Below are 26,148 nucleotides of genomic sequence, written 5' to 3' on the forward strand. Positions count from 1 at the left end.
CACTCTTTCCTTGTCTCTATATTAAATATTTAGCATCACCCAAATTCCTTGAGCAACAGGTATTGGCCTGGTGGTGTAGGCATTACTTTCGATTAGAGGATTTTGGGAGTGAATCTCACCCCTAGCAATGTTTGATTTCCCCTTTATTCTCCCCAACTTGTTAGGGTTTTTCCTAACGTGCCTAAAAAACATCACGCATTTTCCTTAGTCACCAAAATTTTGTCTTTCTGAATGGGTGTGCAATACTCTCTAGAGGTCATGAGAATTGACAATAAACTAATTTCGTGAATTAGTTCCAAACTCAGGAATCAGGATCAAGCCACTTTTCACAAGTTGAGTAACATTGCACTTGTAATTTAGCATTCTGTAGTTGGAATATCAATTTTTGTAAATAGAGTTCTCTCACATTTCAACATGTCCAATAGCAAACTGGAAGCTTCAAATCATGAACGTAACAAAGAAACAAAAAAAAAACAGGTTGAAACTGGAAATTGAAGCTAACAATGAAACAATGGATTTATGGAGGATAAAATGTGATGATATAATGTGCTTATAGAATTAAAATTTTCTATGTACAATTCAATCTAATCCCAAGAAAATGACGGCACAACTAATAAACTGTGCAAAAGACTTCGAATAAAAAATGTTTCATACTACACGGTGATTTACACTGAACTAGGTAAGGAACTCACATGCAAATCCTTCGGAAAAGTGAACTGTTCTGCATCACAATATATTATCCTTTCCTTGGTTTGCTGGAAAGCATCTTGTCAATTTCACCAGTTTTATTGTACATCTCAACAAGTTTTCTTGCATATGAAGGTAGATGCTTAGAGGCCCTGGATTAAGTTCATATTTTTAGCAATAATGTCTTATGAAGCCTCTAAAGATTAAGATTAGCAATTGAAAAGACTCACCTCTCCTTTCCCCAGGAACGATTTACATGTAGGTAGTTCCGAATGGTATGATAATCAAGTGAATAACGGGCAAATTCCAAACCCTTTGGTCCGATCTGGATGAAGAAATTAATAAACAAAATGAGTCATCTCTAACACCAACTTGACAGAAGAGTTTTTGTCAAGAGAACTTACAAGGTTTAAGACAGCTGCAATGAGATTTCCGAGAAACTTCGGAGCAGGCTGAGAAGGCCCTCTACCTATGCTCGAACATACACGCACACACACACACACAAAACACAGCATAATTCAGTTACTGCATAAGACAAACCTATTAAGCTGCAACCACTTCTAAACTTAAATGTAGCATGCTATTTTTAAAGGCATTTATTAGATGCTAATTATAATTATTAATTTAATTATGTATCAGATATTCTTATGTTATTTGGGTTGGAATATGAATCTTGATTTGTGATGCTGTAATATATTTATTAATTTTATTTTATGAAGTTATTATTAGAATTATTTTGGATTTTAGTACCAAAAATTCGTTGGGTGGTTTTTAGCCCCAATAGGAAACCAAATTCATCTTTTTCAATTCTTAAAGTCGGTTACTTGGTTCCTATTTGTTCTTCCTTACCTGTTTTGGAAAGCCCCTCCCATCTTGTCGGCCTAATTTAGAAACCCCGAAAAGAACCCAAACCCATTTTCTTTTCTCTCTCCCATGGCACTCTCACCCAAACCCTCAACCCCGTCTCTCCCTTTTCCCTCTTCCCTTTGCTGTCGCCTGGCCCAGCCCTCCGCTGTCATCTAGCCGGCTGCCATCTGCCCCATGCCACCAAAGGTTGTTCTCTCTTCTTCGCGCTGCTGTTGTGTCTTGGTGCTGCCTAGTTTCCTCCTTTGTTTGTGTTTGTGGTTGTTGGCGGCTTGGCACCATCATAATGTTCTCTTCCTCTCGCCAGTGTTGGCGCTGCTGGTGTCTTCTCTTTTCTCCAAATGCTCTGTTGGTCTCTTATGTTGTGGTTCGTCGGTTGTTGCCGCTGCACTGTTTTTGTAAGAGTTAATGCCTTGAATGTGTTCGACGAAATGCGTCAAAAATTGAGTTTTGGAGTATCGCCCGATCGGTTCGGGCAAGGCCGCCCGATCGAGGCCGGGACAAAACTTCAGCAGCGTGTTATTTGTAGATGGCCTAATGTCATAGGGCGAGGCCGCCCGATCGGGCGTAATCACCGAATTACGACTGGCCGTGTTGCGCCCAATCAGGCCCGTAGCTAATATGTGGTTGGGTAAAATACTGCCCGACCGGCCGGATGTTGCCCGACCCGATCGGGTGGGTGCCCGGTTTTTGCGGTAAACGTGTTTTTGACGCAGGAGTATAAATAGTTTATTAACCTACTTGTTTTAGACAACGAATTAAGTCTAATTCTCTCTGTTATTCCTCACAAAATAAAATATTTTCTCTCTTCCCGTGGACGTAGCCAAATTGGTGAACCACGTAAATCTGTTGTCTGATTTTCATTGTTTTGCATTCATTATTTGTTTCTCTCTCACGTTTGTCATAACAAATTGGTATCAAGAGCTTTTTGTTCGATCTGTGTGAGAAAGATGTCTAGAATGAATGTTAAAATTGATAAGTTTACTAGGAGGAATTGTTAATGTTAAAATTGATAAGTTTACTGGCGGTTCATACAACGAAAGGTACCCTTGATTATATCCATTATGATTGTTGGAGACCATTCCGAGTTGCATCTATTGGATGTCACAAGTATTTTGTGTCGATAATTGATGATTATTCAAGAATGACTTCGGTAATTATGATGAAGCATAAAAGTGAGGCTTTAAAGAACTTCAACCAGTGGAAGGTTCTAGTGGAAAATCAAGTTGAAAGGAAGATCAAAAGGTTGCGTACTGATAATGGTCCGGAGTTCTGTTGAGTTTTGCAAGAATGAAGGAATTGCTCGCCATCATACTGTTAGAAATACGCCACAACAAAATGGAATCGCAGAACGCATGAATCAGACACTGTTGGAGAGAGCGAGGTGCATGCTCTCAAATGGTGGGTTAGCTAAGAGATTTAAGGCAGAAGCCGTGAGTACAGCTTGCCATGTGATCAATCGTGGACCTCACACAAATACTGTAAAACACCTTATGAGGTGGGGTCTGGTAAGCCTGCAGATTATTCTGTATTGAGAGTTTTTGCTTCTACTGTTTATTATCATGTAAATGAGGGTAAATTAGAACCTAGAGCTAAGAAGGGTGTATTTGTGGGGTTTGGGAGTGGAGTTAAGGACTATAGAATCTGGTCACCTTCTGAGAATCGTGCTATACTTAGTAGAAATGTAATATTTGGTGAAAATTCTATGTTTAACTCTCTTGTGAAGTTGACTGTGGTGTCTATTAGTAGTGATGTTGATAAAGAGGTGGAGCTGCAAGTCACTCACGATGAGAGTGAATCATAGCACCAAGGTGGAGCACATCAACATGGTGCTATTGAAGAGTCTTCTAGTTATCAGTTATCTGAAGTATATCAACCAAGCATAGCACTTGATAAAGCTTGAAGAGTTGGTGTGGGACCTTCAAAGAGGTATGGTTTTGACTTTTTGAGAACATGGTTGCTTATGCACTACAGGTCGCTAAGAAGGTGGAGGTTGAAAATCATGAGCCATCCACCTATAAAGAAGCTGCTTCTAGTAGTGAGTCTACTCAATGGCTCGCTGCAATGGGAGATGAGATGGAGTCTCTGGATAAGAATCAAACTTGGGAGTCCCAAGATGGGAGCTAGTCAAACGTCATAAGGAGAGGAAGATCGTCACATGCAATTGGGTTTTCAAGAAGAAGGAAGGGAGCTCACCTTCTAAGGGAGTAAAGTATAAAGCTCGAGTTGTTGCAAGAGGGTTTCCACAAAGGGAATGAGTTGATTATAACGAGATTTTCTCACCAGTAGTCAGACATACTTCCATCAGGGTGCTACTAGCAATAGTTGCACATCAAGATCTTGAACTTGAGCAACTGGATGTGAAAACAACTTTCCTACATGGGGAGTTAGAAGAGGAGATTTACATGACTCAACCAAATGGGTTCCAAGTTCATGGAAAAAAAGACTATGTTTGGAGGTTGAAGAATTCCTTGTATGGACTAAAACAGTCTCCTAGACAGTGGTATAAGCGATTTGACAGCTATATGATTGAGTTAGGCTACAACAAGAGTCTGTATGACTGTTGTGTGTATCACAACAAGCTGAGTGATAGGTCATTTATTTATGTATGTAGATGATATGCTCATAGCTGCAAAGACTAAGTCTGATATTCAGAGGTTGAAGAGTCTTCTTTTGAAATGAAGGACTTGGAGACTGCGAAAAAGATTTTGGGATGGAGATCTATAAGGAAAGAGGTCAGAGGAAGCTTTTCTTGTCACAGAAAGGCTATATTCAGAAGATATTGTCAAGGTTTGGCATGACAACAGCTAAGCCTATAGATACTCCAAGTGCCTCCAATAATCATATGTATGTTGCTTTTACACCCAAGCCTGTTGTGTTGCTTTTGCACCCAAGACTGCTGAGGAGAAGGAGTATATGAGTCGGGTTCCTTATGCTAGTGGAGTAGGGAACTTGATGTATGCTATGGTTTGCACTAGCTTGATGTATGCTATGGTTTGCACTAGACCGGATCTTGCACATGCACTCAGTGTGGTGAGTAGGTTCATGGGTGATCCTGGTAAGGAGCACTGCCAGGCAGTCAAGAGGATTTCGGTCTTATTTATGGAAATGATACTCAGTGTTAGTCACTGGGTATTCTGATTCTAATTAAGCTGGAGATGTTGACGGTAGGTCAATGACTGGTTATGTATTTACTCTTGGCGGTTTTGTCGTTAGTTGGAAGGTAACTTTGCAGGCTACAATTACTTTGTCTACTACCGAAGCAGAGTACATGGCGTTGGCAGCAGCTGCTAAAGAGGGGATATGGCTGAAAGGAGTAGTTAGTGATCTTGGTTTACATCATGATCAGGCTATTGTGTATTGTGACAGTTTGAGTGCAATATGCTTAGCCAAGGATCAAGTCCATCATGAGAGGACTAAGCATATTGATGTGAGATCTCATTTCCTGAGGAGTGAGACTAGAATTAAGGTGAAGGTAGAAACTGCTTATAATCGTGCTGATATGTTCACCAGGCCGATTTCGCAGAGTAAGTTTCGACATTGTTTGGACTAACTCAATGTTCGTGATTGTTAGTTGCCTTCTTGGGTCCTTAGGGACTAATGTGGTCTGATTGTCTTTTGAGACAATTTTGTTGAAGGGATATTGTGGGCCCGTAGCAAATCTGTGGTTGGGTAAAATACCGCTCGATCGAGCGAATGTCACCCGACCTGATCGGGCGGGTGCCCGGTTTTGAGGTAGACGCGGGAGTATATATAGGTTATTAACCTAATTGTTTTAGACGACGAATTAAGTCTAATTCTCTCCGTAATTTGTTATTCCTCACATAATAGAATATTCTCTCTCTCTGCCCGTGGACGTAACCAAATTGGTGAACCACATAAATCTGCTGTCTGATTTTCATTGTTTTGTTATCATTATTTGTTTCTCTCTCACGTCTGTCATAACAGTTTTTCTCTTTCCTATACTTACGCAGTTGTTGCTGCTTCCTTATTGGTGTCATGAAGCTCACGTACTGCTGCTACGGTGCTACCAACGCCTTGTTGTTGGTGGTGGTTGTTGTCGCCACTGCTTCTTGTGTTGTTGTTTGGTGCCTGCCTTTATCTCTAACTATGAATATGATTTCTTCTGTTATCATAGTTTAATGAGTTTACTTAAAATTGGATTTTATTTCATATTAAGCTTTGAATATGATTAGCAAATTGATTACGGATTATCAATTGAGAGGAGTTGTGTTGGTTTATTGTTAGAATGGGTATTCTTGAATTGTGGTAGTGTTGGTTGAAAACTCTAATGGTGTTGTATTGGTTAGAACTATGGTCATAAGGCAAATTTAGTTTAAAGAACTTCTAATTGAGAAATTAAGATTATAGTTGCAAAGGATCAAGAATTGGAAAGTGGATATGGATGTGTTCGTTGAGTTAGTTCTGTATTTTGAGTTCATCTAGAAATTTATTGGCTATTATTATTGTTATTGTTGAGGTCAACTATGGAGAACAATTATGGAGTTCAAGCTAGAGTTGATGGGATCTGAGGTTTATTAGTAAAGAATTAGATTGCATTTGAGGTGACTTTTTTGTACGCCTAATTTCCATCAAACCAACTCTAAAAGTTAGTGGGGAAAAATAATTTAAAAGTACAAAAGATGACAATAATATCATTATGAGTCATTATGATTTCAATGCTTGTGGGTTAAGTCCCTTACAAGATCGATAGCTATGGATAGCAATAGCCCTTGTGTGTATGGAATCTCCTTTCAGTTTTGGTAAATTTGTTTCTACTATGGCCATAGTTATGATAGTGTTGTTGTGTATTCATTCTGAAATCTGGTTGAATGATTCCGAATGTAGTATTGTTTTGCTAGCATAGTTTATGAATTGAAAATAGAAAGTACGCAAGGTATGGGTGGAGCACAGTTACTTCTTAGACCTGATATGGTCAATTGCCACGCCTCATAATGAACCTCGGGGGTAGTGTTGATGAGCTCCTTAACGAACCTTGGAGGCAGCATTTTGTCCAATTCCTGTACTTCCCATTTATTTCTTTAAGATAATAAGTTGTGCCAGCATAGTAATGAAAAGAAATGGTTTGAAATAAAGTGATTGTAACGAGCTGAAGTAAATACGAGTTTCCACTCATTTTGAAATTTTGTTTGTTTCATGTTCGTCTCTATATTTGTAAGTTTGGTATTAAGAGCTCGGAATTGGAAGTGAAGCGAGGAAATGATGTTATTGTGTGTTATGGATTGAGTTGTATTTAAATGGTCAATTGAGGAATAGATCGCTTAATATTTCATTGTATATAATTTTGGGAATTTAGTCAAGTTATTGGTGTAAACAAGGTTATTTTTCCGCTGCGGGTTAACGGGAACTAAGACTTGATTCTAGTTTATGGTTGTTGAGAGTATTTCATTAGCAGCTAGGAAGAGCGGGTTTTTACACAAAAATATTAAATTTCCACTAAACCATTTGATTCCCAGAGACACCCATGGAAGCTTGAAAAGTTAAGTAATTCCTGTTGGGCCTTTCATGTGCTGTTCTCTTTAAGTTGCAACATTTCTTATTTTTGGGTGTTCTAATTTAGTTGCAACATTACCTATTCTAGATATCCTTTCTCTTTGTCTCTATCTCTCTCCATATCACATGAGTCCCCTTTTTATCTCTCTCTTTACCTCAATCAATGTGCCTCCTCTCAAGTTGCAACTAAATTAGAACAAAGAAGTATTACTTCAGGTTCATTATGATCATTTATTGGTTCAAATTCAAGCTATTTACGCAGGAACCAAGTAAATCTCACATGACTAATCAAAGAACAGAAGATTTAGAGAAAGAACTAGTAAGACATGATTGTATTGGACTATTGGTAGTCCAAAGTAAAATACAATCTGCCCACTTCCTCCTCTACTTGTTAGATCACTACTAGTTGCTTCTTCTCTACTGAAGTCTATATTCGTAGAATTTTCCTTTTACCAGCTTCTACAACCAAAATTCAGAACTTTCCCTTTCTGCCCCCGTTTCCTGCACTCTGCATAAGTAAAGAGTATTTGATCCTTTGCACCTAGCAACCAGACTAGCACCTTGTCCTTAAAAAAGGTAGGAAATTATTGGTCAACGGACAGAAATCTTCCCACGTAGCTTCAAAATCAGGAAGGTGCTTCCGCTAAAGGAGAACCTCCATAGAATTCTGATACCCAAGTATAGAATGCCATGGTACCCAAACTTGTTCGGGCTTCCTCCTAATGCCAGATCAAAGTTGAGCCGAGGGAATATTAAGATATGAAGGCAGCCCATCAATACCAAGTTCAGTCCAAAAGAACAAGGCCTTGAATCAAAAAAAGCTGTCTTACATGCCTCCTCGCCAATTCAAGCAACCACTTTGCATGGTCCAAAATTGTAAGCACAATAATGAGTGCTGATAATAAGGATGAAGTTTCAAGGAAACCAAGTCTCCCTCTTGAAAACTCTCTTCCCTACACTTCTGATTCTTAATTCCTCATAAAGTTCCATGGCAGAAACCACAGTATCTCCCTTCTCAAATCACACAAGGTTAGTGGCGGTGGAAGGGTCATTTCGATATAGAGCTGGTAATGGGGTACATAAAGAGCTATTACATCAATATCCCGCCCAAGGTAACCAAGCAGCCCATGGGTGTGGCTTGCATCGATGAATCAACAGGGATACGCTTCCACATCTACTTAACCACCTTTATCTGCGCATCTGCTTGTCAATGATATGCAGTGGTTTTGTTGAAATCAGTGCCTTGCAACCTTAATAACTCCCTACATGATAGACTTATAAAGACTATCCCTATCTAACGCAATAGTAGAGGGAAACTGTGCAACTTTACCACCTTTTCAATGAAAGGCACACATGTTTTGCTTCCTTTTTTTCTTTTGCTGTTTTAATATTGAATTCTTACTCAAGGAGTAGTATAAATAATTAATAAAAAATAAAAAAGCTTAAAACAAACCCACCATTGAATTGGTATGGTACACCTCATACTAAACAAAAGGGAAATAAATTTCAAAAAAAAAAGCAGAATTGTTAATTTTAGTTTTGGACAGTGCAAATCAATATTTCTTCGAAAACATCTTCCATGCATGCCAACCGTGTTTTGTAATCTCTATGTAAGTAAAAATATAGTCATGCGGGATCTTGTTAGATTCGTCTCGGCATATACTTTCAAAAAATCATCTTTTTAATATTTTCTTTACTTAGAGGGAATCAAAGAAATTAATGGTTAAAAATATGCATTGGCAAGCGCGTCGAGAGAAGTGTGTGAATTATTTGAAACAGAGAAAGTAAATATTATATACCTAATTTGGCATCATCATCTGCTTTAACAGTCTCTATAACAAATGGACGCCTGTTGCCCTGGCCACATAATAGACACGCAACCAATTAAGAAATTTATAGAACAATTAGTACACTAGAAGAGCTTGAAGATAGTTTGGAACGTACACTGCTCATCGTAGGAGTAATTTCTATAAGGTTTTTAATCAGACTCAGCATCTCTCTACCACGTTCATTCCTATGATAATTGACAGCAGATTTCAGAAAAAGCACCTAAATTCCATGATATCTTGCATGCAATTAGAAGACTCAGAAACAAAAAAGGTCAAGCAATAAATTAATAATTTTTCTTAGAAACGTCAATTGTCATTGACTACTAACAAAAACTGTCAAATAAAGAGGGTATTAAAGTTAATCTTTGTCAAAAAGTTATAGAAACAAAAGATATTTTCTGGCAAATTTTTTTTTGAGGGATAATACTTTATGCCAATTCATGAAAACATTTAGAAAAACGAGCATGACTTTTAGGCAAGCATGATATAGTTTTTTTTTTTTTTTTTGGCGACATATTAGCAGGAAGACTTACTGCTTAACTTTTAGCAAATTTACTTAGAATGCTGTTCCATATGTAAATTAAAATGTACTTTCATAAATCATCCTTTGGGGTAGAAGGACAACAGAGCAAAGGAAATCAGAACTTGTATAATATGTGATACCATAACGACTCCAGAAGGGACTATACTCACCTTACAGTGACATACTGCGGATGTTGTGTCATGCTGGTGCCAGAATACTTTGGAACTCCCATGTAGCCCACTACCAGATCCTGAAACAGCAGTTGTAACATACAAATATCACTTTAAGATATGAGCTTAACAGTATTCTTTCTTAAAGAATCAAAGAATAGTCGAATTGATCATTAGGAGGCCTAAATCATCAAAATGAAGATAAAGAAAATTTGGGATAAGTAGACACTCACTGCCAATGCGTTGGTGTAGTCAAAGCAACTGCACAATAATAACATTAGAACGATCAAAGCAATCCCAGAAGCATAGTTACTTTCACAATAATAGTATTCCTTCATTTGTTATTATTACTTGTTCCACATCAACTTTTACACTATCCACATACCCCATGTTGACCAGAATTCTACTAACATATAAAAATAAGTTCTTGGATTCGTCTCATTCTATATCTTCAAATATCAACTTCTTATATTTTTATAAAAGATACTTAGAGAAATTAACGATCAAAGTTGTAATTGGCAATGTGAAAGGGAATGTGGAACACTTATCACAAATGGAGGAATAAGCATAAGCCTAATTCTTGAAAAGTTCTACAAATTCTTAAAACTGAGGAATTTAGAGGGAGCACACCGTATAGCTTGGTATGAGCAGCAAAATTTTCCAACATAAACACAAATTACATATATATGAAAGTAACAAACAGCTAATGAGCAGGCTCACATGTTGCATATATCTGGTGTGACATAGCTATTTAAGTAGCATCCAGGTCATAGATTTGAAGTACTCTGTTTACATACTCTATGTGCTGCAACATTTGTCACAACATCTACACATTGCAAAGTTTGCATGTACTTGTCATAGTATCCTGCCAAATAAAAACCATTTTACGATGTAGCATTGTACATAGTTCATACTTCATAATGGGTCCCAACATCATTTGCAAATATTCCATTCAGAAATTCTAGCTCCATTAGACATTTAATGGGTATCATGCACGACCTCTGTCTCAGTACCATCACACATAGCGGAATCTATTGCAGAGAAAAAGATATAAAGTAACTAAACATGGAGCTACTAGCTATCCATTACCTATAGCAGGATGGGGCAATGACATCAACCAAATCATTGGCTGGTAGACAGAAGTATGGGACCTGTTAATGTTGAAGAAAAGATTAGACACCTTATGTAGACCGTAAAGCAACAAGGTGAAAATCATGAAGCAAAAGTTCAAGCAAGCTCATCTTACTTCTTCCATATGCCCATCCAAATGCTTTAAATGGACCTAGCATATTTAATAAAAATAGCAACTATTAGATGCTATAACCTATTGTTCAGTCATTCTATCTTTTGTAAGAAAACAAGAATCACTCAACATTTGCTGACGTAAATATATAAACACAATCTAAGGTCAATAGCAGCCTTAATGAATATGGAATACAACAACAATTGAGCATAGAAAGGAGAATATTACAACCTTGTAATCTTGCATGAATTCATAATGAAGAACTGTATCTGGATCACTGCTAGCAGCTCTTAGAAACTTGTCTAGTCCTTCCCGAGTTCCATTGTCCACTATGAAAAGAGGAATTGAAAACGATAAATTATCAAAGACAATCTCTAAAATACAAAACCATTCAATTCAAAGTGAAACCCTAAGCTTGTAGCGAAACAGTTCTTTATCATTCTAAAATTGACAACTATGAAACTAAAAACAAAAAATGAAAAGCCAGCATTAATACAATGCCCACAAGCATTTGTTGCTCAAATTCTCATCTAACAGCACCATTTATCAGAATTATCAAATCGAAAACCCTAGTACTCTTTCAGAAATCATGAGGATAGGGGGTATTACAAACAGCTTAACAAAACTATTGATTATATTGCATCTAAGATCTATAACAATTAAAACAGCTATAACACACATTCCTGTCAGTGAAGGTAGGTGACAGACACAACAGACTTCAAACTGATAAGAACCTTAGGCTTACTGATAAAATCATAATTCCTCCCCCACTATATCCTATGAGGGGCAGACTAAAAACTTAGGCTTACTGATATAACTATAATTCCTCCCCCACCCACCATAAACCCCCCAAGAAACGTAAGATCACTTACCGCAATTTGTCCCAAGAACATACAGTTTTTCCAACTTCAGATACTTTTCTACCGATCTCAGTGCTGCAGTTAAGTTATCCTGCATATCAGTCCTACAGGTCATGACCAGGAAAGCAAATTAAAATACACCTTGCTAAGTCCTACAGGATATCACACCTTGAACTTGACAGCCAACACCGCAGAAGAGAAGACGCTTTACACCAGCTGCCTGTCAGATGCAATAAAGCATGAGGCAAAACATGGCCATTAAAAGAATCTTATGACCTTCTTTATATTATGATAATATGAACATACTGCTCTTTCTATTTCGAAGTGATTTTCCTAGGTATCTTGATGCAAAATTCTTCAAAAATTCAGAAGCAATAATAGGAACCATACCCATTTATTAAGAACCTATTTGAAAAGCACAAAGATAGATATTGTGACAAGCACTATGGAGGGAGTAAGACAATGAAAAAGATGACTACAAATAAGTCTTTGTCGATCCAGTCACATATTGAAGTTTCAAATTTGATAATCATGCCTCTTTTAGTACTCTATTATTTCCAAAAAAAAAAGCTAGAATGGATTATCTAGGTCTCAATATACTATTATTCAATATATTTACTCAATACTCAATATAATGACTTTTTTAGAGGCTAACATTGTGCCCTCTTTAAACTATGTTGCACTTGAAGAGCTACAAGAAGAAAAAAAAATTGGTAAAGATATTAAAGCAATATAAAATCAGCATGCACCTCAACCAGGGCTAGTGTATCAAGATTTGGAGACAAAGTTGGCTTAACACCTTTTGCTGCAATGACTTCCTCAGGCGTCCTATTTGAATAGGGAAAAGTGAATGAGAGGCAACGTCGAGAGGTTAAAATATAAGAAATTAGCTAATATATACTACCTCCTTCCCATATTAATGGATACAGTTTGACCATGTAATTGACATGACCTACTTCGACCATATAATTCAACTATTATATATAGAAAAATGTTAGTTCATAAGATGTTATATTTTCCTTAGTGTATATGCTTCAATATATCGACTTTTTATAATTTTTGCACATAGATAATTCGAGATAATCATGGTCACAGTTGTGCATTGGCATGTGTAAAAGTCAAACTGTATTGATTTATGTGGGATGGAGGAAGTTACAAAGCAGAATAAATTTCAAGAGAGTTATCTATTCTAACAAATTAAATATAAGCAAACCTGGCTAATACAGGCCTCGGAGTGAATCTATCCTCTGGATCACTGCAAGGGAAGAAATGGGTAGCTTGAAGATCAGTAATCATGAAGACTGCTACAACTAGAAAAGATGATACTGTCAAGTTACACATGTACCTCTGTACACAGATAACAGCTTCCACCAGGCCTGCTTTAAGCATTTCAACAGCAATAGTTGTTACTATACCCGTCCACTGTGCTCCTATTAATCATTACCCACAGAAAACAAAGAAAGAAGAGCGAGACCTTTAGTTACGGCAGGTTATGCATCATGCTGATTCAGCTTTAAGTATGATGTATAGGGAACTATACCTATAGAAGCTTCAATGGTTTTTAGAGACAGACACATTAGAACACCTCAAAAGTCAAAACAAATACTCCCTCCGTTTCTTTTTAAGAGTTACACTTTAACTTTTCATGCTTGCCAATGTAAATGTTTGAACATTAATATCTCTAAATTTGCATTTGTAGAAATCATAATAAGTTGTTATTCCAAAAGTACATATCGATACGAATCAAACAAGATCTCACATGACTATATTTTCCTTACCCATTAATCACAAACGATAGTCAAACATAAATTTAACCATTAGAAAGAAACGGAGGGAGTACATCTTTTATGAGTATTTAAGTTTCAATATATTGGAAAACAAATCATGATAATCGAAGAAAATACTTACCTTCAACAGGTTTAATCTTACGGGCATACAATACGTCCTCATAGACTCCTAGATATGTCTCATCGAGTGAATCTTCCTTTCTGCCTCTCCCATGGACTAGGGGTTCCATACTCTAGTAAAAGAAAATATGGTGAAAAAGCAAAGCAGAATAGAGATTCAAATGTTGGAGCATGAGAAAATACTTATAACTTCTGAGGCAAAGTGATGAAACCCTATGTCTATGACCTTTTGAACTGACATGAGTAGATGAGTAATGAGTAATACATGCTTTGCTTCAAATATTTGCTAATATTCAAGGATGATGTATTCCAGAATGAAAACAAGAATATGAAAGTTACTGCAAAAGGGGGTTCATATTCAAATGATGATGCATGGGGGATGGAAAGTTGTTTTTAGGAAATCTAAAAACAAAGGCGATAATCCTCAGATTGCTAATCATATTATGAGGGTGTTTTGGAGATAATTGAGGAATATGCAGAGGGTGTTGACAAAGGTACCGAGCATCGGTTCACTTGGCAATTAGCATGCACGTGTATCTTCAATGATACTCCCTATGCTTTTTTTACTTACTACATTAGTGTTTTCACTAGTTTCTAGGGGATGTCACTTTCAATCTTTTTTTGTGTACTTTTTTACCCTTTTAACATTAAATGAGGCAGGAACCCTTACTTTTTGATGGGAAAAGTAGTAAAAAAATCTTTGATTGCCAGGAAAAGTACAAAACATAATAAAATATTATTACTTTTGAAATAGAAAAAATAAGTAAAGTTTAAACATAATAAAAACTACTCCAAATAAGGAAAGCCTAAACAACGTAGCAATTTAGAAAAAACAATTATTTAAGGAAAATGTAGCAAGTAAAAAAAAAAAAGCGGAGGGAGTAGAAGTTTAATAATACCCTCAAAATGAAAGAGGTTAAGAGGTTTCTAGCTGCTTATCATATTTCTCTCATTGATATTATTGAAAACAGAGTCAAAGAGTACAACTTAAAATTAGGCCCTCTTGAACATGAGCTCATAATTATGTTCTACGAGAGAGAGAATATGGTTCGATTGGAAAAATAAGGAGGCTAAGCTTGCAGTGATATGTTCACTGTCAAGTCCGAAATTCATCTGGCTCTCTGTTCATTTTAACTACTATATGTCGGCTGCACTGTGACAATGAAGGAACTGTAGTGGAAGATATCTAGCATACCTCCTTTCTTGTCATAGTTTACATATAACCAAGATTTTTAAGTTCCAAGGATGTCACTGGAGGAAGTTCTGTTATATTTTATCTAACAAAGGCTTAGGTGCTTCCATGGTGGTTAGCAGGACTGATTGGGCTCTAGGGAATAATACTTGGATGGATACTTTTGGTGATGTTGTAGTCGATTTTCTCAATCTCTATTCAGTCTATTATCGTTATCAGGTGTGGCAGTGTAGTGCTTCATCCACGGGTGCGGGTAGGCCATTTAGGATTCTTAATTACCTAGCTAGTCAGCGAAAATCGGGAAAATTGGAGAAAGGTCGAAGTTGCAGATATTGGGAATAAGATAAGGAAAAACCTACTACAATTTGAATGAGTATGACATCAACCAGAAGACGCAACCATAAGAAAGTGGAGATTCAGGATCATGGGAATATTGCAAGGACTTGGGTGTACCTTTGCCTTCCACAAAATTGTCTGTCAATCATTGGAGACAACATTTAGTAAACATAATTAGTGCAAGAATTTCTCCTATTCTTAGAGGCTGCATTTTGTTGCGTCTATCTTATTTAGCTTTTAGAGCATGGTATTAAATTTCGGCTGCATCCACATCGCAAAGGTTTTTAACCTTAGCAGCCGAGATATATGGCCGCAACAGCCACAAACCATCCCCATTGCCTGCCAGAGTCGTTGGGATCTGTGATTTAAAACCGTGCTTTACACATAGTCGAAACAACTTTAATACCTTCTTTAAAAACTTTTAAAAAAAATTGAGATTGTAGGCAGACCCTGATATTCTCTTATCTAAAAAGGCTCTGGTGGCAAGAAGTTATAGTTTTTAAAGCATAGTTTACTATTACAAAGCTTCTTTAGGCTCTTTATCAAAAAGCTGATAGCTTGTCAGTCGAATGGATTAATGGTTACTATATCATGCAGGGTAGTGTACTTATGTTCTCTATTGCAAGTAGAATTTCGTGGATGGTGAAGAAAATTTAATTTGCAAAGAACGAATTAGTGGTTTATGATGGAGGTTGGACTCAACATATGCAAAATGGTGGTTCTCCATCTAAAAGATGCATAACTGGCTTGGTTCTCTTCCTAAGGTGTCTTGGAGGAAAATCGTGTGCAATGCACAACAGCATGTCACTTCCAGAGGTGTATTTATTTCATGGATGACTTTATGGGATAGGCTTCCCTACAGCGATGAGGTGGGTACAACGGAACACTCAATGGTCCACTAGTTGCTCTTTATGTGTGCATGGACGGTATTGTACCTCTTTTTTGACTGTGACTGTTTTAGATCAATGTGGCAGATAATTTTATGTTACTTAAGACGTAGTGGAGGAACAGATGGTTTTGACGCCGAAGTATAGAAGGTTCTTCATCGTAGTTTAAGGAATTCAGTTGGTTTACAAATCCAGTATATGTCATGACTTTTACTTCAAACTCTTTATTCAGAGGACCAGAATGTTTCTAACAATTGTTGTGAATCTCCTGCAGATATAACTAGAGAAATTATTTTTGAGATTGCTTGTAGGAAAAGCTTAAAGATTAAATTTGATGTTAGAGTAAGCAAGGTATAACATTTGTAGAATTTCGTAAATAACCCTCCTAAGATACTGATGCAATTATGTTCCATCTATGTTTTGGTAGCTTAGTGGTCTGTTTTATCTTCATTTCTCATCAATTAGCATGCAAACCTGTTTTCGCTGTAAATGAAATTTTAGTTGTCAAAATTAGAATAGAAAGAAAAAGATCTAGCAAATGTGTAGAAGTATATCTTTACAAAAGACACAGAGAATTAAGTAGCAATTCATTTTGGGAAAAAAGAAACATCAAATTGTTGCCACTAAAAATGATTTTTCAGCATTTGTCCTAACCCAGCAAAACATAAGCATTTAGCAATACAAAACTAGTTCTTAAACTCCTAGCTTCACTTCACCACACAGAGACATAAATCATTTATACCAGTAGGCAAACTAACATATTGATCAGGCAAAATTGGAGCCACTTGTTTATCATAACTGCTACAAAGTTCATAAATATTACAGAAGAAAAGAAACATACTTCTATTCTAGACATGCCATCCCCCAAGAAAGCACACGCATCCTTCACATGAGCAATGTAATAAGTATCACAAAGCCCACATCGGCTGCACCCAAAAAAAAAGCAATAAATCAGTATACTTTTTCCAAACATGAAATTAGGAAATTTGATTCTAGTATATCTAACAAAAACACAACCACGATAATTCTTTCTCTTTCAAATATTAGGTCATATTTTACCTTTGGGTGAAAGCTTAAGGTCCTTGATCATAAATTTGTTATTAAACAACAATAATTCACCAATTTTCTTGCTAAATTCAATTTTAAAACAACTTTATATCTTTTTATTGGTGGTGCTGATACATATAACTATATAGTCATCTAAAGCCGACTACTTTCTCATAACACAAATTGTTCAATAGGAAATATGTGTGCTAACTATATGCTAACTTTGACGGCATTTTTTTTTACTAATATATATAAATCAAATGCTATCATTTGTTGAAATATTGTTGAATTCGTCTCAATATGTACTTCCAGTATATCGAACTTTTATATTGTTTACTCCCTCCATTTCTTTATAATACATACACTTTGTTATTTGACACTATGCACGTAGTTCACTTTGATCATCATATGTGATTTATGCACAAGAAAAACTATAGTTATATGCGATCTTGTTAGATTCGTATCGAAATATATTTTTCAAAATATCAACTTTATAAAAACAACTATGTGTTAGTAATCAAACATATTTAAAGGTCAAAGTTCTGCATTAGCAAGCGTGAAAGTCAAACTATGTAGATTAAAAAGGAACATAATACAAACCATGTAGATTAAAAAGGAACAAAATCAGTACTAATCAATAATTAAAGAATATTAACGATCAAAATGGTGCATCGACATGTGTGCTAGTATATGTATCGATTTTCTTTTTCTTGTGTAAATGTGCAACTACGCACAGTGATGGAGACGGAATTCGATGCCAGGTCTTGGTTACCACCCCCGCAACACTTCAACTAAGCTAGATAGTATCTATCAGACTATCATATACGTAAAGATAGTTATACCATTGTTTCCTTCACATATATATGTTTAGAATTGAGGTTTCCTTAGGTCTAAGGATCAAACCTCAAAGGACCCGTTTGAGGAATTCCCTTATTCCCTCTCAAGTCAGCCCCTCCATGTTATCTTAAAAGCAAATGTTGGGAAGTATAATCTCAATTTGAGGAGTATGTTCTTTGAATTCTTAACATATATTGGAACGTCAAAATTAAAAAGAATTATCAATTTCTACAAGCAATAATAGCGCCTTTTCCAGCAAAAGAAAAATAAAAGTGAATGGAAATATAAAAGAGGAGAGAGAAAGACGAAACCTGCAATGGTCTTTAGCAGGATAAGTGCCACCAGGAGGAATTGGTCGAGATTTTTGCCTCCAATCAGGTCGGAGTTTCACAGAATTTGAATTTGGAGTTTTTGAAGTGTCTGTAAAATCAAGATTATGCTAATTAGTTTGTGAATTACAAGAAATGAAAGACAGAAGAAGGATAAGGAAGAGAGAGAAAGAAACCTGGAGAAGAAGAGCAAGCAAAGATAGGTGACGGGATGAGAGAGAAGGAAGACATGAGCATGGAGGACATGATCATCCACAATGCACAACTGTAAGTCTGTAATTCAATGTGTGGTTGTGCTTGTGTTGGTGCTCAACAATATTGTTGCAAAATATGCAATCCAAAAGACTTGTCAAGGAGAAACTAGTAGTTAGTGCTGTCAATTTGGTTGAAAATCGATGGTTAAACTGCAAACTGTTGATCAATTGAACTGAATTGACTCATAACTAAAAACTTAAAAACTGATAAGTCAATCAGATTAAAATATACTGTAATTAACAAAACTGAAACTCAACCGAAAACATACAAAACTGAAATTAACTGCACGAAAAACCGATTTAAACTGAACTGAACTGAACTGAATTCAACTGAAAACTGTTTCAAAATATTTCAAAATGTTTTTAACTGAACTGAAAACTGTTTCAAAACCGATTTCTGTAATTAATTGCAAGTTGAGGGGCACGATGGTAATTTCGGGGCAATAAATGACAAAAAGCAAAAAGTAAAAATCTGAATCGAATTCTTTTTTCTTGCTCATTTCTCTCAATTCTTGCTCACCATAAAAATCTAATTTCCAATTCTTCTCTCTCTCCTCCTTCCAAACCTTCCAAAAACAACAATGGAGATCTGAAATTCGCGAGATGAATGATGAGATGATGATGACGCGGACTCGAGATGATGATGATGAGGCGACTGAAGAGACCCACAACCCATCCACGACGATGATGAAGACCCACGACCCAGATCTGATTATGTTTTTGCTCATTTGTTTTTTTGTCGTTGTTTTTCTCATTTCCCCCCAGTTATTCGTATTGCATAAACCAGATGTTTTTGGTTGTTTTATATGATTAGGACATGAACAAAATTATGGGTGCTGATTTTGAATTATCATTGTAGGAATGAGCAAATGTATTCTGCAATAATTTTGAATTCTAATGTTCAAATGAGTCAAGCATCTATGCTTATTTAGAATGATTGAAGATTATGTGCTCATTTACATAATTTGTGTTGGATGATTATTGCTGCTTAGTCAACTCTTATACTTGCTCTAGTTTTTTTTTTTTTTTTGTTCTATTCATTTCATCTCTTTCTTCATTTTCTTTTTTGCTCACCTGTAATTAGTTCGTTTTCGTAACTCCTCATTTGCACAAAGTTTGTTCATTTTCTTAAATGAGTAGAAATACTTGCTCATCTGCTCATTTTACTCATTTGCTCATTTGATCATTTGATTAATTTGCTCATTTGCTCATTTGCTCATTTTGCTCATTTGCCCATTTTGCTCATTTCGCGAAAATAGCCTTGGGTGTACCATGAGCATGGTACACCCAGGTTTACTATAAAGATTCTCCTGAATCAAACTGAATAAAATTATTTTTAACTGAACTGAATCAAACTGTTTTAACTGAACTGAATTAAACTGAATAAAACGGTTTTTAACTGAACTTAATCAAACTATTTTTAACTAAACTGCATAAAACTGTTTAAAACTAAACCGAATCAAACAGTTTTAAACTATATAGAATACAATTGTATCAAAGACTCAAACTGAAATGTTTCAAAATGTAACACCTAATTTCATAATTATTTAATTTATCTAAAATATTGGCATACAATGACATGACACCTTAATAACTAGACAAAGATAAAAACAAGTGATTTCAATTTTCAATTACTATTTTCATTAAAAAGTTGAATTCTCAATAGTAAAAATTCAATATACAAGACCTTTGTGTATTTTAATAAAGAAAAATACTTGCATAGTTGCATCACTTGTATGCAAAGTTGAACCTGATTCGACTTTTGAGGGCCAGTCCCCAAACCTGACGTGGGATTACCCATACCTGACCGACACCTGACAAGATTATATTCTGACCTGACCAGAGATACCTGCATTCAAACCCGAACCCGACCGTACTCAACCAGATTGTAATACTCCGTATTTTATTGTAAGTTATAATTTATATTTATATAAAAGTTTTAGTTTTTGAAAAAGGTTTTATTTACTAAAAAGGATTATTATTTATTAGAAAGGCTTTTATAAGAAAGGTTTTGGGTATTTAAAACAAATTTTAGCCCAAATGAATTTGGACCTAACTTTCCTAAGTTTTACATGTAGTTGGTTCAAAATAAAGTTACAAATATTTTAAAGAAAATCTAAAAAGGTTTAGAAAAGAAAAGATTTACAAAAAAAAGGGAAAGATTTTTAGAAGAAAAAAAAAAAGAAAAAAAAAATCTTTACGTGAAGGAACTCACGCCAGTGAGTTTAATTTGTTTCAAGATTTATTAAATTTGTTTCTTTTTATCTTTTGGTTAATTAAGGTCTAGACTATTTATCTTATGGAATATTCCTCTATTCAAGCTATATTATCATAAAAAGATAATGTATCCTAGCTAAAATAATTATCTTTTCTCAAAAATCTATCTTTTAGTTCCTATTCCTATTCTTATCCTATTTACCCAACTAGTATAAATAGGGGTCTCCACCCATCATATTCTTCACACCAAATTTGAGAAATAAATCTCTTTTCTCAAGTTTAAACTCTCTCTCCCTCTTAGCCTACCTTTTCTCTTCTCCCTAGAAGTTATTATTATTCAAGGTGCGTGTATATGTAGATCTGTGAATGTTGTTCTGCTTGCGTAGTATCATGTTTAGGGTTATTATTTTAGATTGAAATACGTCTTTATGAGTTTTGTTATGAAACTTAATGAGTTTCTATGATCATGCTTAAACGTTAGTAGTTTACCATGGTAATATGCTTTTAAACTTATTATAGCGTCACTTTGATTTTTATAAGCTATAGTTTGGTTGCGTCAGTTTACTACTCTTAAAATTGTCATACTTTCCAAATTATATGGGTTCTAGAGCATTCACGCACAACTAGTGCAATGTTATTTGTTGTTGTGCTTTGTTAATATTATAAAAATTATTATTTTCCCATGTATAATTAAAGTTTTCCAAGATGATTTCATGAATAAAGTATTTTATATATGCCTTTATATGGCTAAGTTTTAAGAATTATTATTCATTTTAAAGGAGGATGATTTCCAAAGGATTTTTATTAGTTATATGATCTTTTATGATCACAATTTATAAAGAGGCCACGGCTTGTTATTTATTAACAAGAACGGTAGCTATTATATTATTTACCCATGTACTTTTTGTATAAGTCATGTGGACAAGGTAGTTCCCCTCGTAATAGACTCAGTAAGGAATACTAAACTTGGGGGGTGTGCACACTTTAGGCAAGGTACCTAGGCAAGAAAAAGGATTTTTATCAAGGTTATATATTTTATATTATACAAGTATTATCAAGTATCCAAGAAAGGTTTTTTGAAATTATATATTTCAAATAGTTAATTAAATAAAGTGTTTAATATTCCACATATACATGTACTCAGTATTTTTACTGACACGCTTTTGTTTTATTTTGTTTTATGGCTTTGTCCCTGTGATGACCCTTTTGGTGAGCAGATTTTACAGGTTGATTGATGCATACTTCATATTGGGGAGCTAGTGAGGAATCATAATTAGTCAAGGAGTTGTTATTTTATTTTCTTTATTTCCATTGTTATATAGTTGTACAATAAAGTTTATATTAATAAAGAGAAGTTAGTTCAGTTATTTCCGCTGCATTAGTTTAAAGTTCAGTTAGTAGTTAGTATTAAAGCCTTTAACGTTATCACGTGGCGGTAATACTCTCAAGTTTCTCAAGGAGTTTTATATTAAAATAAGTTTTCCTAAAGAGAGAAATTTGGGGGTGTTACACAGATATTACTAAAATTCAATTTTTTTTTTTATATATACAAAATCATTTAAATATGTTAATTTATAAAATTGCTTACATTTAATAATAAATTAAATAAAATAAATAAATTATATTTAATTTAAGGATCAAACTTAGAATATCATGTACTTATTTATATTTTTTTTCATTTATTTTTGAATTATTCTCTTATTTTAATTTGACATCTATTAATGTATTTTTTTTTTTTTTTTGGTAAGAAGAAGTGGCTCGGACCCCGCTCGGGTCTTAATGAGCTAGGCACTTGAGAGTAAGGGGAATCCCTACCCTCAAAGTGCCTCTAGTGGGGATGGAACCCTCAACCTTGAGATTGGAAGGGTGCTCTCCTTACCACAGTGACACATATTAATCCAATTCAATAACATGTTTACAGTTTCAAAATTGATTTAACTTAAATACTATTAACTTGACTGCAGATTGATACTTTATATGATTCTATCAACTTATTATAAGTCACTGATTGATGGTACATTCATATATCTCATTCTATGACAACTTGCATCAATTGAATTAGATATTTTAGTAATAAAATGAATTTAACTTACAGACTATTAAAGTCAAATAAATGATTGTTATCTTGAATTAGTTTATCGACTTACATTAGTCTTTTCATTAATCTCATCGGACAACAACTTATTCTACTTCAATTAGATATTTTTAGTTTCAAAATTAGTTGAAATTAAATATAACTAAGTTAAACAGAATACAGCTATGTTGAATCATTAATGATTATTTTGATACATCGTCATCTAAACAATAATACATATTAGTCAATCATATGTTTTATGTTTCAAAATGCATTTTACATAAAGACGATTAACTCAAATATCATATTGTTATCTTGAATTAGCTTAGCGGCTACCATTGACATTCTTTATGTACAGTAATAAATTAAATTCTTGGGTTGTTTAAGTAGATGTTTTCTGTTTCAAATTCCACTATTCATTAGATGATAAATTAGCCTTATAATTAACCACTTACATTAACTGATTTATAAACTAATTCATCATTATCAATTATCATCTTAATTTTTGACCATAACCAATCACCAATTCATCTCATTGATAGTTACACATTAGAAAACTATAGAATAATGAAGAATTTGAAATCGAATTTTTCAATGTCATCCAAATGTTGAACCTTTAATAAAATAATTTTACAGAAATTATGGCAACATCAAAATGCGCTTTCATAGACGAATATAGTTACGTTTTTTGGTGCTATCGTTGTATTCGACAAGTTTAACCTATGTGATAAGGTCCAACCGAGTTGGAATTTCCTACAATGAATAATGACTTGACCCGAAGCGAGACCCGAAGTGAAAAGGTGTACACGGCATGACCGTATCAAGTTTCACCCGAGTCCATGCGGGTTTCCTTAAGAAACTGAAAATAACTGAATCCGAACTGAAAATAACTGTTTAATTGATACTAATTGGTAAAAAGTCAAATGTTTAAACCAAACTGTATGGGTCAAACCAAAAGACAATTGTAAACTGAACTGAACTTAACTAAAAATTGAATTAACTGTATGGATTGAAACTGAAACCGAAAAAGTTCAAACTGAATCAATTAAGCTCAGAAAAATGAACTGAATTAACTGAACTGAAGTCAACTGAACTGTTTGGTTTGAATCAGAACTGAACTGGTTAACTGAATTGACACCACTACTAGTAGTGGTGTCAAAACATGTTGTCAAACAAGTTCTGGGTATACCTATGGCGAATTAGGCCAAACAAGTTTTGGAGTAGATCGATCTGACTCTTGTGTTCCCCAAAGCAACTGTACATTTGATACATGTACGCAATATTGTGGAGTGAACGTTCGTAATCGTCATTGCGTAACCAACAACCTTTGTTGTTGTACTTAAAACAATACAAAAAGAAATGTGTTTTACACATTGTATTGTTAAACCCATAACTCAATAAAATAAATGAGGCACATATTTAAATTGAAAATAAATATTTATTGTTATTATTTAACTTATGTTGTTTTTCTCCTTTCCGCTATTATTTCTCGCTCTAGTTTCTTTCTTTAATGGTAATTTTTTGCTGAATTACCAAAATAGTTTAAGAAATAATGATGTTCAACATATCGATATTGAAACATTATATATGTTATAACAGTTTGGTACATAAGGGCGGGTTATTTCTATAGTCATTAATACTAAATGCAACACCCCCTAAATATGTAAAAGATCGAAAATTTATCAATTGTCTTTCTCATAAATAATTCATTCCCCCGCTTTTAGACATGAATTTTATTAAATTAATATGAGGTTTATTTTTACCTTCCAACTCGAACATATGAGCAAATTGGCGACAATAATTCGGTAATTTGTAACATCAAATTGACTATATCTCGACAATATTATCATGTAAAATATCTTAAGAGTGTCCTTCATTGCTAAAAAAAATATAATCAATATAGTACGTCTACCATATTGTTGAGAAATAAACCTAACCTAAAATATTTATCATATACTTTTATATGGAATTTGATAGATTGGTTATGGTTGTTCCTTAATTTGAAAATGTTTCGATTTGATCTTTTTCTAAATTATTTTTAAATGGACTAAATTAGAAAATATCGTCTCGATGATTCTCCAAATGTAGGAATTATTATTTCAATTTTTTTGTGTGTTATTCCTTTATATTTTGGATACAGAGATATATTTTTTCTCATGATTGGAAAACTTATTTTTGATTCACATAGTTTTCTGAAAAGCAAAATGTTATCCATTCATTTATGGTGCACATGGACATGATATATATAAAACATGATTTGTATGAAAATTAGGGTTGCTATTTTATTTCTCGATCTTATACATATAGTTATAATAGTTTCTTTGCTATCTATTTTACGTACCCTTTATATTACACTCAAAAAAGAAGTAAATAAAGTAGTTAATTACGTACAAGAAGGGAATCTATTCAAATAAACTACATTTAAATAGAGCAATGTGGATCATAGTAACCCTATGTGAAGAGTCCACTGATTTTGAGTTATTGGAAAACATATGATATATATGGTAATAATGATAACAACACTTTTTCAACTTTTTATAATAAGTCAAACATAATAATTTATATAAATGTGGGTATATGTTGTCAAATGCCAACTTATTAATTAATTATGATTTCCATTACAGGGTGGCGCTAATGTTTGTTTTGATGCATTGCTAGTTTACTTTGTGTACGAAATTATGGAATGATATATTGTTGCATATGACTATAAAACTAAATCGGTAGGAATAAATGTTTGGCATTGGGTACCACTAAGAAATGGCTTGCACCTTTTACTAGTTTGAAAGAAGTTGTAATTTAACCTAATTCAATATTGTGGCAAGATTAAGTTTTATGTGGAGGGGAAATTGTATTTGTAGATCAATGTAAAATAGAGGTTCACACCTTTTACTAGTTCACTCGTTGATTTAGGCAAAGTGTAGACACGGAATAATCAATGATGAAAATCTCTATTATAGAACACAACCTCCAATCTTCAATGAGCCTGATCATTCAAATTATCTACATCATTTCTCCGTTGTGATTTTACAATTTTTGATCCATTTAAGTGAGTCAAAAAAGTCATAAGTCATTTAAATCTTCTCTAATCTCTTTGGCATTGCTAGTTTGATTTTCATTTGTCTAACAAATTTTCGAACTATGTTAATCAAAAAGGGGACAAATGAACTATTATTCTGTCGTAGTAATCATTTTTATTACAAACCAATAATTACGGGTCATTGAACCTAATTGGATATTATGAAATCATAAGAACAAGTTAGAAACTTATACAATGTAAATTTTCCAGTCATAGTTTCATGATTGGTCATTGGATCGAAAATTGTGTTCGAGGGTGAGGTTATGAACATGATCATCATGGATCACATTGTCCCATTGCTG

At 34.4% G+C, this 26,148-nt stretch overlaps 1 protein-coding gene across 3 annotated transcripts; it reads right to left on the reverse strand.

The window, feature by feature from the left end:
• Positions 1-491: 491 nt before the first annotated feature.
• Positions 492-18,562, reverse strand: LOC104884684 (7-hydroxymethyl chlorophyll a reductase, chloroplastic). 3 transcript variants are annotated; one of them, XM_010669367.4, is made up of 19 exons: positions 18,402-18,562; positions 18,208-18,316; positions 16,854-16,938; positions 13,599-13,710; positions 13,036-13,120; positions 12,904-12,945; positions 12,440-12,518; positions 11,859-11,910; positions 11,703-11,765; positions 11,062-11,159; positions 10,834-10,869; positions 10,677-10,738; positions 9,821-9,848; positions 9,588-9,667; positions 9,010-9,079; positions 8,865-8,922; positions 1,092-1,156; positions 918-1,012; positions 492-839 (listed from the first exon to the last, which is right to left on the reverse strand). In XM_010669367.4, exons 1-19 carry the CDS (start codon positions 18,475-18,477, stop codon positions 737-739), a joined length of 1,398 nt encoding a protein of 465 aa, XP_010667669.2. In that variant the 5' UTR covers positions 18,478-18,562; the 3' UTR covers positions 492-736. The 3 variants fall into 3 exon arrangements, with proteins under 3 accessions (XP_010667669.2, XP_057250187.1, XP_048497475.1); XM_057394204.1 differs by lacking the exons at positions 16,854-16,938; positions 18,402-18,562; XM_048641518.2 differs by lacking the exons at positions 492-839; positions 918-1,012; positions 1,092-1,156 and adding an exon at positions 2,361-6,572.
• Positions 18,563-26,148: the final 7,586 nt, after the last annotated feature.

Source organism: Beta vulgaris, chromosome 4 (assembly GCF_026745355.1).
Source record: "Beta vulgaris subsp. vulgaris cultivar EL10 chromosome 4, EL10.2, whole genome shotgun sequence".
Taxonomy (NCBI): Eukaryota; Viridiplantae; Streptophyta; class Magnoliopsida; order Caryophyllales; family Amaranthaceae; genus Beta; species Beta vulgaris.